The sequence below is a fragment of the Panthera tigris genome, chromosome B4, assembly GCF_018350195.1.
Source record: "Panthera tigris isolate Pti1 chromosome B4, P.tigris_Pti1_mat1.1, whole genome shotgun sequence".
NCBI lineage: Eukaryota > Metazoa > Chordata > Mammalia > Carnivora > Felidae > Panthera > Panthera tigris.
Genome location: NC_056666.1, coordinates 21,431,997 through 21,447,337, shown reverse-complemented (window position 1 = coordinate 21,447,337; position 15,341 = coordinate 21,431,997). Strand labels below are relative to the sequence as shown.

Sequence of the window (15,341 nt, the reverse complement as noted above, 5' to 3'; positions counted from 1 at the left end):
TTGTTGTTTTGATGTGGCCAAAGCCTAACTGTGTGCCTTGTCAGCTGGAGAGACTCAGAAGTTAATGTTTAAACAGCAAGTAAAAATGAGACCGGAGCGGGGGATGGGGGGAGATGACGTAAGCTAGTGTTTGTATATTTATATGAATTGGCTGGATTGTAAAGTGAAATATATTTTTCTAGTTCACCAGTACGTCTATTACATGCACTTCTGTTGTTAATATTTTTATCGTAAGTGCTCCTTTATATCACCTTTCCACGTGGTATATTCCCCACTTGAGATTAACTTTACATATCATGCTCACCGGTTATAATTTCCCTCTTTTTCTCTTTTAAATATTTTATGAGACCGGACTCCTTAAAATTTTCAAAAGAGAACGAAAATTGTTTGAAATTAAAAAATGAAAAAGAAGCCCAGCCGGCTGGATTTCTTAAAAATCGCCTCTAAAGGGTTTTGTAACATTTACCGCATGGAAAAGCCCAAAGAGAGAGCTTGCTGAAGGAACTTTTTACATCAGTCACTTATCTTATCTAATTAATCATACTTATTTTTTTGAAATCTGTGTCATTCGGTGGGAACAGTGCACATGCTTCACACAGAGGAGGACACAGTGATAAACTGAGTGTTTAGCCAGTCTGAAAAGCATGATACGAACATTGCTGTTTGATTTCTATTTATGAAAGATTTCACAATATCAAATTTGTATTTGGACAGTGTTTTGTGTAAAGTTTAGTTTTTGATATCCGTAAAACATTGCAAATACTCAGGTTTCACATAACAAGGTTAGATTGGCTTCCCAGGGTTTTTGCCTGCCCCCCCTCCCCTGCTGCCCCCCTCCCTCCCCCCCGGGTAATTAGTTAATTAAGGTTGCACCCAGTCAATGATTCCCTGGAAGACTTCTGAGCTTCCACGGGGTAACCTGGTCTGTGCTCATGGAACATATGGTGTGTGCTCCGATCCGCAGAAAGCATCAGGACCTTCTGTGTGGGAAATGGGACACGGACAAAGTCAATCCTGTTCCCATTCTTAAAGTTCACTCAATACAAAGCAATTTGTACCGTACAAAGGACTTCAACAAAAAGTCTATAACGTTTTTCTTTTCCCATTTAGACATTGTGGGGTAAAATGGTTTTTGCAACGGTTTTGCAAATTATGACCACATGCACCCTGCACGCTGGTTAATTTACTAAAAAAAATATTATTATAGGGTACAGAATGATTATTATAGGGTACAGTATTATAGGCTAGGTAGGTGAGGGAAAAATCTTTCTGAAGTTGACCATTGCTCTCTCATGCCACTCTTTTATTTGATTAAATTGCACATGAAGTTTAATTAATTTTTTTAATGTTTATTTATATTTGAGAGAGAGAGACAGAGACAGAGAAAGAGAGGAACAGTGTGTGAGCGGGGGAGGGGCAGAGAGAGAGAGAGAGAGAGAGGGAGACAGAATCTGAAGCAGGCTCCGGGCTCTGAGCTCTCTCAGCACAGAACGCGACTGCGGGGCTCGAACTCAGGTGCCGCAGCGAGGTCATGACCTAAGCCGAAGTAACCGACTGAGCCACCCAGGCGCCCCACGCATGAAGTTTAAAATCAACATCCTCAGGGACGACGAAAATAATCTAATCTATTTATTGTTTCATTATTTCATTCTTTTCCCCTTTGGCTTCCTTTGCTAGAGCGGTTCCGCCCAGCAAGGCGGGAAGGCCTGCATTTTGCTCGCTGTGGATCTGGCCGCCTGGGCGGCGGTGTTAACGCAGAGCTGGGGTGATTCTGCGCATGTGCGTGCTCTTCAGAGGCTTGTCAAGCAATAGTCACCGTATTTGGGTAGATTAGGTTGACCCAAGAGAATTTGCCTCATCGTACCAGATCTTTCTCTCCTAATATAACTTTAAAAGGAGAAGATTACAGAAGTCATACCTTACACCTTTTTTATTTCAAAATCAAATTTCTCACGTGCCACTAAAATGAATTCATCCTTGGATTCTCTCTCCGAGACCGAAGTTGGCAAGCTGAGCGATATTATATTCAGAGTTCAACCGAAAGGTGGCTTTTACTTTCTACATCGTCTTATTCTGAGTAGTTCGATGGTAAATTAAATACATACTTTCAGGACATTTGGAACAGAAAATAATATTCATTATTCGTGGCAGGAATGAAAAATGCTTTTTGTTAAGAATCGCATAATGGATTTGCCTTGCCTTTTCGTTTATTTTTGGGGGGACCAATGATAGTATTTTCTTTGTAGGGCTTATGATATTTTAGAATAGCTTAGGTAAGGACCCAAGATGTTGCTGTGGGAATCAGGAAAAGATAGATTTGAGATTTGTATCGATATCTATACTCCCCTAGGCACGCTCGGCCAGGGGCAGTTGCTAGGTCCCATAATATCACCTTGGTGGTAACAGAAGAAGTGTCATCTTGACATTCAGGAGCCCGTAAGGCAGCCATCTTGCCCCTCGCTGCATGGTGCTGCTTTATTCCATTTGCTTGGATGTCAGCTGTGGGTTTCTCTCCAGTTCCCGCTGGCGGTTGAGGCCAGTCTTGAACACCAGGTCATTTAGCCAGAGTCCTGGTGCTGCCCAGACTTGGGTCTTACCCCCAGAAGACCGAACATTTGATATGCTGTCACTCATCCTAACTGCCATTATTGTACGTACCCATGCTGCTGATTGGTGCCATGAATGCTGTCATAGAACTCAGTGCTATAGGACTGCTTCTGTGTGGCTGCCGGCCAGAGTCAAGCCTGAGGTAGCTGCACCCCCACGGACACTGGCATTGGACTACTGGCCACCCTCTTTGGGTCTAACTCTGCTAACTTGTCAGTTTCTCCAGCCCTGAGCTCTTCAGGCCAGATCTCCCCCAGATCCCAGCTTTGTCCTCACACCCTGGGGATAATTTTCCAACACATCAATTTTTTTTTTTTTCTTAAGGCATATGATTTCATGAAAGATGGTATTTAAACTTTTCTTTATTATTTAATATCCCTTTGTTTTCTTTTCCTGTAGTCTCTGCTTGTTCGTTAAAAAAGCCCTGAACTGGAGCGCCTGGGTGGCTCAGTTGGTTGAGCGTCCAACTTCGGCTCGGTCACGATCTCACAGTTTGTGGGTTCAAGCCCTGCATCAGGCTCTGTGCTGACAGCCCGGAGCCTGTTTTGGATTCTGTCTCCCTCTCTCTGCTCCTCCCCCACTTGTGCTCTGTCTCTGTCTCTCTCTGTCTCAAAAATAAACGTTAGAAAACATTTTTAAAATAAAATTAAAAAATTAAAAACCCTTGAACTTATTAAAGTTCTTTGTCTTCCCTTACTTATTCATTTAGCACATGTTACTCTTAGCTTGCATATCTGATCAACCTTAGACAACCGGTGATATTTCACTGAATTGATTTAATGCCAACCAAATCCAAAGAGTTCTTAAGGATTGTTAGCTCATGCAACTTTATTAGGGAATGAAGGCACACTTTTATTTGGGCTTTTAAAAATCTTGAAAATAGCTTGAAGATCTTCTTTACCAATCTCAATGTGGGATCCATCCCTCTGCTGAATATATGAATATACATGAATATATATGAATATACATGAATATAAATGAATATACATGAATATATATGAATATATATGAAAGTATATGAAAATATATGAAAATATAATATAATATAATATAATATAATAAGCAGTTACATACAACATATGCCATGAAGCGTTATGGAGTTCAGTGAATCCATTGGCTACATGTATATATACGGTGAGCCCATATTCAGTTTCAGGCCACTGGAATTGATTGACATGGGCCTAGACAATCTAGAGTATAATTCTGGTTAGGATACGTAACATTTCTATTGGTTTACATTAAATAAAGCATAAACATATTTTTAAATTAATTGCCTATGTTAAGATTAGAAAGATTTTAATCTACAGTTTTAGATGTTTCCAACAACCATTGGAAGTGTTAGGAGAATAAGTATTAGGAAAGCGACAAAAAAAGATTTTGGACTGAGCACCCAAGTAACTGATGAATAGGAGACCAATACAAAGTCACTGCACTTTTTAGGAGCCTTTGGCCATCTCCTACCAAATCGCTTTGTCTTAGCTGTGAAGATAGTGTTTCTCAAGAGCTCTCCAAAAAGTCATTATGAAATTCATGGCTGCCCATTTACCTTGCTTCAAATGCCCCTGGAGAACCTTTCCCAATGTGTCCATCAAAAGTACAGTCCTTGGAATTCCTAACATGTTGCATCCCTCAAATATTTTGAAGTTTAATATATTTTCATGTAAAAAGGAAAAAAAAAACCTGATATAATTTGTCACAGCAAGATTTGCACCTGACATCTTCACTTACACCATTTCCCCAGAGCTTTCGTTTTTTAACGTAGATCTGGTAAGTTTCTGTCTGGTATCATATTCCCTCTTCCTGAAGGACTTCATTTTGCAGTTCTTACAGTACAGGTCTGCTGGCAATGAATTCTCTGTCTCTTGATTGAGCTTCTCAAATTTGTGGTTTGATGTCTCTCATTAATCTCTGACCATTATCTCTCGTTATCTCTTTTGCCCCATCCTCTCTCCGTTCTCCTCCTGAGACTCCAGTTACACGTATGTTAGACTGATACTCTCCCACATCTCTTGAATATTCTGGTCATCAGTTTTGAGCTATTTTTTCCTCTCTGTGTTTCAATTAGGGGAATTTCCTTTGTCTTACCTTCAAATTCACTAATCGTCTTCCTCAGCTATATTGAATCTACTGATGAGTCATCAGAGAAATTCTTCACTTTGGGTGTTGTCTTTTTCATTTCTAGTATTTCCATTTGACTCTTGTTTAATACTTATTTTTCATCTTTCTGCTGAAATTCCTTATTTATAATCATCCATGTCGTTCACTTCTCTAGATTCTTTAACATTGTAATTATAGTTATTTTAATGTCCTCATCTGATAGTTCCAAGATCTGGGTCATCTTTAAAAAAAAAATTTTTTTTTTACTGTATATTGATTTTTGAGAGAGACAGAGAGACAAAGTGTGAGGCGAGGAGGGGTAGAGAGAGAGGGAGACACAGAATCCAAAGCAGGGTCCGGACCCTGAGCTGTCAGCACGAACCGTGAGATCATGACCTGAGCCGAAGTCATATGCTTAACCAACTGAGCCACCCAGGCGTCCCCGGGCCTCCTTTGAACCTGATTTTGTTGATTGCTTTGTCTCCTGACACTAGGTTTTCTCTTCTCCTTGCCTTTTTGTCTCGTCATTTTTGACTGACCAGCAGACATCACGTGTAGACTAGTAGAAACTGAAGTAAACAGTATTCACAGCTGGAAATGGCGTGCCTCTTCTATCAGATCGCTATTGTAAGGGACGCAGCCAGTCTAGCTAGAAGTTGAGTTGACTTGAGTTGGGTCGTGGCTGTGGTTCTTCTTCATGGACCGCACGCAGCCTTGACGTACCTCTTGGGGTGGATGTGCACTTGGGATGGGAGCCGGAGGAACAGAAGGCTTTTTTCTGAGTGATGCGCCACCCTCAATTTCAGCAGAACCTTTCTGCTTGTGCCCCAGGGTAGGTCTTTCTCTGTGCTCCTATCCTTCCCTCAGTAGTTGACAGCTATTGCTTCCGTAAGTAACACAGAGGGGGTTCCCTCTTGTTCTAATCCCGACCAGTCTTTGGGGAATGCCGTGTGCCCGGGCCTCAGAGATGAGCTCTGTCAGGATTCCTGCCCCTCCTCTCTGTGGTGGTCTACCTGTGCCTGTACTTGAAGCTGACCTTGGGCGGGAGGTTCCCATCCCTCCTGCAGTAGTAGGAACCTCCCCTTTGTATTATTACAGACTCTAAAGGCCTAAGACAATTGCTTTCCAGGGAAGGAAATGTTTCTTTTTATTTTTTTTTTAATTTTTTAATGCTTATTTATTTTTGAGAGAGAGAGAGAGAGAGACGGAGTGCAAGTGGGGAAGGGGCAGAGGGAGGGAGACACAGAATCTGAAGCAGGCTCCAGGCTCCGAGCTGCCAGCACAGAGCCGGATGCGGGGCTCAAACCCACAAGCTGCGAGATCATGACCTGAACCGAAGTCGGACGCTCGACCAGTTGAGCCACCCAGGCGCCCCAGGAAATGTTTCTTTAATTTTCCCTCTTGCCATACGATGTCTTCACCTATGCCCTGAGAACAGGAAGGTTTGCTGCCCTCCCCAGCAGTTGAAAGTTTTTCCTTCCTAGGAAAGAAAGCCCTGGGAGAAGTGGGTGGGGCCTGGTGTTTCACACTTCTCCACCCATCACCTTCTTTGAGTCTGATTGGCCAGAGAATTTGCTTCCCCTCTCCCAGGGCCTTAAGACTTGTCCTTCTCTCCCAGGCAGGGTACTTTCGCCTTAGCATCAGCCGATCCCCTCCTAAAGTCTACACCATCAGCAAGTTTCCTGCCCTGCCCTCAATTGTCCCCATGAGCATCTGGCGGGAGATGGGGCAAAAAGCTGAGAGTGAGTGTGAACTCTCCCTGTAACCTGTGCCCCCAGCTACTCGGACTGCTCTGTAACCCGTCCTTGTTCTTCAATGGTTCTTCACATTTTAGCTTATTTTTCTTCCCTGCTTGTGTTGCAGCTGGCATGGTACTGCTTCTGCTGTAGATGAGACCGTTCGTGCATCACATCTCCCATCGCAGGGAGGTCCTCTCTGGAATTCATGTTGCCTGGTTGTGACCTCAGTTCTCTGACAGGTCCAAGAAAGGTTGTGATTTTTAGCATATCTGGGTTTTCTCGCTAATAGTACGGCAGTGGCTTTTTTTTTCTTCTTCATCCTATGTGGGATGCCGGAAGTCTGAAATTTTTTTATAAAACATTCATACATTTTCTCAGTAAAGAAATGTCAAGAGAAGAAAGTAAAAAAGAATCCTGCACCCAGGGATAATCACTGAAAACTTCTTGCGACCATCCATTCAGACAAATCTTGACGCATATTGGCACACACAAGATACAGGGGACATCTGTCAGTGACACTCAATGTATATAATCAATTACGGACAGTATTTTACTCCACGGAAGTAGCATCATTTACTTAACCAATCTCTGTCAATTTACTATCGCCTTCCAGAGATGTTGTTTCTATTCTTTTGCTATTAAAAACAATGACTTCGTCATCTTCATTAGAGCCATTTCCATCGTGGAAGTTTTGGTTACAAATTTCTTAGAGCAGATAGTTTGATAGAAGGTGTGTACGTAAAGTCTAGGATGATCTGGAGCCAGGCGAGGAGGCCAAACTCACAGACACTTTTGTGGCCTCCCGGGCCTTTGAGAAGACGTGCTTGAGATTTGCATATTGCCCGGATCAGCATGGATTCTGTAGGGCTTGGTAGCCCCATCGTCTACCAAGATGTTTCAGAGCCTCCCTGGTAGAGGGCACATCAAATGAAGACTTGTCCCATTTTTGAGAGAATTCCCTAGCGTAACAAGTTTATTAGAAGAAAATTCACTGGCGATATATGTAGACAAATGTTTTGTTTTTACTTTTGGCCTGTACAATGGTGAGTGCTTGCTTGCACACAGCCTCATATCTTATTTCAATGTTCTTAATCCCCCCGTCTGTTTTCTCCCAACTGGCAGCACGGAGGCTGGTCCTCCTCTCTTCATATCCTTGTCATTCCCCCTCTTCCCTGCCAACCAGCACCCACGGGCCCATACTGGTGTTTAAAAATAGCTGTGCTGCTTAGAAGGTAAAAAGAAGAAAAATGTTAACATAAAAGTCAAGATTAATGACATTTAAGGGACAAAAGATTACCTTTGTTCATGATGAGTTAGAAAGATTGTTTTGATGGTAATCTATTTAGTGGTTTAAAGGAGATGCAAGGAGGCATTCAGCCCAGAAAGAATGGCCAAAGTTTCAGAAAAGGGATATTTGTGGAAAGTAGGAGAAATAAGAGAATGTAATGACTCATTGACAAGAAAAGAAGAAAGTGGATATGATAAGGAATATGGTTAATTAATCCTATGGTGATTAACAAACATAATTGCACTGTAGTTATTACAAACGTTGACTCTTGATTCCTAATTTAGAAGATTATATCGATTAACTGTTGATTTTTAATATGTTTTACGTGCAAAAAATGGAAAACAAACTTAAGAATTACAACCTGTCATAAATGAACCTTGTTTCTTCATTTTATGGTTTTTTTAAATTTATCAATATACATACACTCAAAAGAAAATGGAACTATTTATCATAAATTATTTCTAATCACAATTTTTGGTTATTTTTACCATTATTTACCTTACCTTTTCCTACTTAGGAAGTTGTCTACTTTTGTATTAACATTACCATTCATTTTCACCTCCATCTATTGCTCTGCAGTCCAGTGTTTGCACCTGACAATGAAGTAGCCACAGAAAGACCAGCATGCATATTCCAGAGAAAGTGGAATGTCAGCAGCTGACAAAACAAAATAACAGTTCAATGTGGACAGAGCCAGGATTCAATGTAACGTGCTGTGGCAAAGTTGAAAGTTCAACTCAAACTGGGGAGCAAACACTCTGGTCTACGTGTAGTGCTTCGTGGTTTTGAGTTTTTTGTGGTTTTTGTTTTGTTTTGCTTTTTTCAGTGAAAAGAGACGCTATCTTGGTCATTGTTGAAGTATTGTCTTTTGGGGAAATGGAATGATTATTTGCTTTATAGAAGATACGCTTTAGCAAGGGTCTTATCTTTAGTTATTACAGAGTCGATCATTATATGAGAGGCAGGAAAAGAGAGCCTTGAAAATTGGAACTAGTGTTTACTACATGTGAATTTAAACACAAAGACTTTCATAAACTTTCAATTACAGGTATCACTTTGGATACAGTGACATGAGTAAATATAAATGTCTTTCTACATGAGAACTTATTTTGTTTTACCAAACTGTTTTCCTAACTTTTTGTGGATTAATTGTTAAAATTTGGGTTAATTTTTTCTCCATTAGCATACTGGCAAGTGCCCTCCAAAGCTTGAAATTCTTACCCCAATGGTTTCCTTGGTCCATTGTTAACCAAGTGGCAGTGAACTTGCTCTCTAGTCCCTGTGCCTAGGAAGAGAGGCAGTTCAAGTGGATGGTTCCCTTTGAAAAAAAAATAGGTGGAAGGATTCTAAAAAGTGCATGCCACGGTCACTTTGGTGATCCTCACTTTTTTGAATCCAAGAAAAGCTAATGATAACAAATACTTCTCATTGTTCTTGTTAAATTGGTGCTGTTGTACCTTAAGATTTCGGTTTTGTCTAGCTTTCTGTCACATGGGCCTTGGGAAGACTGAGTCACAATGTTGGTAGCGGTAGTTGGTGGTTTCATCTAGGGGGTTTGAGATACTGTGTAGACAACAGAGGGAACATTTATTTGGGTAGTTCTCAGACCATTTCAAAGGCTCCAAAGAAAGGAAACTAATTTTCTCATCAGCATCATTGATTGCTACAAGAAAATAAAGCAGGGTTTTCAAAAGGAAAAACATTTCTGAATCCTAATTCTTATGTCCAACTAAAGTCTCAACTGAGTATGTAAGAAATATAAAGATCTTTTTGAACGTGTAGAAACTCAAAAAGTTTACCCTACGTGGAACCCGTGTAAAAAAATTACTCAAGAAATACTCCAACCAAACATAGAAAGAATCCAATATGCAGGATGATATGGACACAGGAGAAGGAGAAAGTAAGTGTGACTCAGAGGGAAGGGAAGCTAGAAAAATGAAACGTTGTAGCATTAAACTAGCACTTGGAAGCCCCTCATTCAGGGGCGCCTGGGTGGCTCAGTCAGTTAAGTGTCTGACTCTTGATTTTGGCTCAGGTCATGATCTTACGGTTCATGGATTTAAGCCCCATCTTGGGCAGTGCGTAGTCTGCTTGGGATTCCCTCTCTCTCTCTCTGTGCCCCTCCCTTTCCCTCTCTCCCCTCCCTTTGCCCCTTCCCTGTTCGTGCTCTCTCCCTCTTGCTCTCTCCCAAAAATAAATAAATAAACTTTCAAAAAGGAAGATCCTCCTTTCAGTGGCAAAGCTTAGTAACAGGTTTACATTTCCTTCCCTATGGAGCCAATGACACTACTTGGTCCTGTAGTAAATAATATTTGCAAAACCACATTATACTTTTTAGAATCAGTGTGTAGATAAAGTGTAGGACACTCCATCATAGTTCGAGAACAATCCCATAGACATTGACAATGTAAAAATAACATTCCTTCCAAAAATTGGGAAGTTGAGAGAGTGAAGGGCATTGGGGGAAAAAAAAAGACTAAACAAATTTCCCATCTTTCACACCAGGGAGTTGGTAAATCACCATACAGAAGTTTCCATATATCGAAATGATAATAAAGGCCACTATGATAAAAGCTAAACCCTTGCAAAATGTTAAAACCTTGTGAAGGAGAGAAGGTGGAAAGTAATGTGAATGCTTTAAATTCTTAACCTTTATTTGTGGAGAAGCCCAAATCAATAAAGGCTATTCTTTATTTTGTAATAATGTTGAGAAAAACTAAACACAGAATGAATGAACAAAACCCTTAGCTTCTGAGAAGTGAGAGTTTCAGGTTCGTGTATGCTATTCGTAGCTCATTTAAAGAATATGTGCATGCATTATCTATCGATAAAAAATCTAGAGTAACAGGAATGAAAAGATCAATAGGTTAGTATATAGAAATAAATAGTAACATACGTGAAGTGCCTGGCACGTAGTAGGCACTCAGTAAGTGATAGCCTTTATGGCTGTCATTACAAATTTTGTTATTCTCATCTGTGGCAGCTGATGTCAGCTGGGTTCTCTCTGCTCCTTCAGAGAGAGGCAAAATTGGTTCAAACCATATTCTGGGCTTTGTGGCAGCCTAGAGCGTGTTCTGCGTTTCCTGCAGATGCCCGGGCATATTCTGTGGTTGTCGCTCTGCCCGGCTCCCTCTTCCTTTGAACTAAGTCAGTCTCCGAGTTTCATGGTGCTCCGTTTGCCATCCCAGCTTCCATTTTGTTTAATCCGACGCGAAATTCAATCCAATTCTGCGACTCCTACTAAAATGGCCCACTCACGTGACACCTTTGTCTATGTAAATTTCAGGAGGCTGAGGAGGCATCCCCAAGGTGCCGTTTCAAATTGAATAGTGGACATCACCCCTGGACACTGGTCACCTGTGGCTTCACCACACCCCAGAAGACCTCTAGGCTCGTGGTCTTGCCTGGCCATTTTCTTTCTGTCTCTTCCCAGCCCTTACTTCTGATTACCCACAGGGAGCTCTAGGTTCCTTTTACTTTATTCTGCAGAACTCTCTAGCTGCTCTTCCCTGACCCGGCTCCAGACCCTCCTGGGTAGAGCCTGCCTCACCAAGATGGGCAACAGATTTGGGGCCTTTGGGGTCACAGAACCCACCAGAAAGGTAGTGGTAGTAATAAGGAACACCTTTTTCTGTCTTTCGTGTAGGAACATAGAGATAACTAACCAAGCAGATTTTTACCTCCAGTCTGTTTTCTCACTGTCGTCGACTCTTGTCATCATCAGAGAGATACGGCAGTGAAAAGTCATCAGAGTTATCATTTAAAATAAAGTTTTCTTAAGCTTGTGACTTCACTGGGTAATAGCTGCCCACTTCGTTAAAAAAAAAAAAGTATAATGGTAAAATATGACCCAACACATAAATGCAGAGTAATGCACTTAAGTTGGTTTTAATGGGCTGTGACTGTCCAACTGCAAACTTGTACATTAGAGAAGGCAGAAAAGACCCCTGTGGGACTATGGCTGGCACATTTTAAAGCTCAGTCGCCTTTCTCTAAGCTGCAGAGAAACCACATCTCTATGCACGGATTTGAAATGTTACATTTCATGCAAATATATTTCATACATTTATTTTCATGCCAGGTAAGATCTCCAAAACCAGTCGGAGTGCACGAAGAAAAGAAGGAGAGATTACCAGTGGCTAAGGTAGAATAATAACTAATATGACCATTATTATTAACATACTTATTCTTTATGTTGATGCTGGCCCTTCTTAAAAAGTAGCAACGACTTTGAAGGCTACACTGAGAGTCCATCACCATGAAGAGACAGAGGACATGATTCCCACGATAGTCTGATTCTGGGGTACATCCGGGCTGGACCCAAAGAAATCGCTCTCATTCATATGCCTACCATTCCACTGTTAGAGATTCATTCCTTTTACCAAACTTTGTCCCCTTGTAAAATATAAACAATACTGAGAAATGGATGACACAAAGCTCTAACATGATTGCTTTGGTCAGATCTTTCCTGAGAACAGTTTTGGTAAAAAAAAAAAAAAAAGGAACTAGAGTAACTAGAGAAGCTCCTGCTTATAATGAACTAGAGAGGTCATAGGAAGGATTTAGGAAAAGGGATACCCAGGGTCGGCAGGGGGAGGGTGATGAAAATAAGTTTTGATTCCTTTGTAATATTATCTAGAGCTGGCTGCCTTTAAACGAATCACTTACAGGACATGGAAGCATGGGGTCTTAAATTCTTGAAATTGATGGGGATTTGCAAGTAAATGTAACTCAGATTATTTTTGATAGGGGCGCCTGGGTGGCTCAGGTGGTTAAGCGTCCATCTTCAGCTCAGGTCATGGTCTCACGGTTCATGAGTTCAAGCCCCGCGTCGGGCTCTGTGCTGACAGCTCAGAGCCTGGAGCCCACTTTGGATTCTGTGTCTCCCTCTCCCTCTCCTGCATGTGCTTTGTCTCTCTCTCTCTCTCTCTCTCTCTCTCTCTCTCTCAGGACTAAATAAAACACTAAAAGATTTTTAAAAATTAGTTTTGATAGTAGGTAGAATATGCATGCAATTTAACAGATACAACTTTTCAGACTTATGAAGACACAGTATATTGTGCACATAATTCACTTTGTGATGTGTTTTCTATTGAAAGATGGAAGACAAACATGATTTGGAAGAACAAATACGAGTGCTAAGGGCAAATTTAGAAAGTGAGAAAAGGAAGATAGAAAGGTACTAGTAATAATGTTCCTTTGTTGTTAATAGTTGTTCATTTGTAGTTAATAAAACATTTAACCATCTATAAATTTATTACAGATTTAAGAAAGAATCTGAATGGATAAACAAAAACTGGGAAAAGAAATTCTATATTCTCAGGAACAGGTATGTGGTGATATATACATATTCTATTTATAAAAATGTGACTAATCATCTTTTAAGGGAATTGGGAGCCTTGCATTTCTCTGTACATATTAATTAATATAAAATGCCAGCATACACTTTTAACAGGAAATGCAAACTAACTGGCTTATAATAGAAGAGTTGTTGAAGTCACTTCAAGGAAAAACTAATTCAAGACTGTTTTCAGTCCCTATCTCCATATTTCAACTTTTTTTAAGATTTATTCTTTTTAAAATTTTTTTTTCAACGTTTTTTATTTATTTTTGGGGCAGAGAGAGACAGAGCATGAACGGGGGAGGGACAGAGAGAGAGGGAGACACAGAATCGGAAACAGGCTCCAGGCTCCGAGCCGTCAGCCCAGAGCCTGACGTGGGGCTCGAACTCACGGACCGCGAGATCGTGACCTGGCTGAAGTCGGATGCTTAACCGACTGCGCCACCCAGGCGCCCCAAGATTTATTCTTTTTTAAAAAAATTTTTTTAATGTTTATTTATTTTTGAGAGAGAGAGAAAGACAGGGTATGAACCAAGAAGGGGCTGAGAGAGAGAGGGAGACATGGAATCTGAAGCAGGCTCCAGCTTCTGAGCTGTCAGCACAGAGCTGGATGCGGGGCTCGAACCCACGAACCATGAGGTCATGACTTGAGCGGAAGTCTGGCACTTAACCGACTGAGCCACCCAGGTGCCCCAACTCACACGGTCATTTTAATTTATCTTCCCGATGTCATCTCTGACTTTTTGAAAGTGTAAAATTCTGGAGAACACTATTCAATTCTGGAAAGGCTAAAAGCAGCACCAAGTAAATGCCTATTTATTTTCTCCCTAGTCCTAGCATGTTAATTTAACACATCTATATTCGATCCTCTTGTTTTCTGCCATAACGTCCCCCGGAGTCTCTTCTTTATTGCATGTTGAAAGTTCCTTTGCAAGATTTTCTCACAGGCAAGCAGCATTCAAGACAGGATCGACTGAGTGTTGGTCTGGTGTCATAGGTCAAGCATGAGAGTCACCTGACGTCATAGGATGATAATGCCCTACAATTGTACAGCGTTTCATAAGCGTACACTATTATTGTGTGTGTGTGTGAGAGAGAGAGAGGAAAAAAACCATAAAATTCTATACATAGCTGTGTTCATTACACTGAACTAGTCCCAGGCGGTACACTGATAATCCACGTGATAGCAGAAATATCATCAGATGTGACAGAAAGATCTCCTCCTTGTAGTAAAACGTTCTGCTTTGTGCTCCTGCTTGTGCTTCGAGTTTGCGCCGATGACACTTTGTGCCCTGAAAAATGTGCACATTAATACTTGCCCCAACCACCTCATACAGTCATTATAAGGATAGAATATAGACCCTGGTGAAACACAAGACTGAGAACAAAGGCAACTTGAATATGCACTTCATTTCATTTCCCCAAACATGGATTTTGGAGTCTCTCTGAAACAGAGTAGACTCTCTTCCCCTTACTTATTTCTGTGGGGTTCACGTTCATCCTTAATATTTACCTTATATCTGTCCCAATGGGATTCATCCTATGTTTCAAAGACCATTTACAAGAATGTCTCAGGTTTACTTCAAGTTGATTTGCTGTTAGTCAAGATGTTGACAATCATATTCATCATTTTGGTCTGTGCAGACCCTATGTTGATATCTAAATATCGTGAAGAGCAAGAAATCCGGTTGCATAGTTTCTATGTTTTCTAGTCGCCTAACTGGGACGTGATGTTGGGATCTAATGCATTGTGTCTCTGGTGTGGTTGCATCACCAAGTGTTCGTTCAAGGTGATATATAACATAGAGAGTGTATATATCCCGGGCACTGCATCATGGTGTGGGATGGAGATTAACGGTGCAGTCGCAGATTTGCATCGCTAGAATGGTCATTTCACTTCATCTAACAGAGCTCAGATTGGGAGCCATCATTTTGTTCAGTAGAGGAAAAACTTCACCTTGGCCAGCCAAGGAAACGATCAAATCCAACAATTTCTCAACCGATTCATGATTTATATTCAGCTCCGGTCCAATTCAGAGCTTTCTCTCCAAGCTCCTTTTCTGTCTCTGCCGAGTTGGCTCTATTTCCAGGAAGATGGAAACTAAGCGGTGATGACAAGGACAGGGGCTCGTCCTTCCTCTTAGCGTGGCATGCCTGGTACAGTGTCACTTCTCTCGACACAGATGGCCTGCAGGTGTGGCACATGGGCACAAGAATAGATCCCCCTCTTCCTGGTGCCACAGCGATGCCGCCTTTCCCGCCTCGACCC

General features: G+C 41.3%; 1 protein-coding gene across 2 annotated transcripts in view; it reads left to right on the top strand.

The window, feature by feature from the left end:
• Nucleotides 1–15,341, top strand: part of CB4H10orf67 (chromosome B4 C10orf67 homolog) — a 162,650-nt gene that overhangs the window by 97,249 nt on the left and 50,060 nt on the right. Inside the window, exons 11-13 of one of the 2 annotated variants that reach the window (XM_042991229.1) lie at nt 11,813–11,875; nt 12,831–12,910; nt 12,995–13,060. In XM_042991229.1, coding sequence (XP_042847163.1) covers nt 11,813–11,875; nt 12,831–12,910; nt 12,995–13,060 — 209 coding nt within the window. The remainder of the gene's footprint in view (nt 1–11,812; nt 11,876–12,830; nt 12,911–12,994; nt 13,061–15,341) is intronic. The other variant, XM_042991230.1, reaches the window with a different exon arrangement.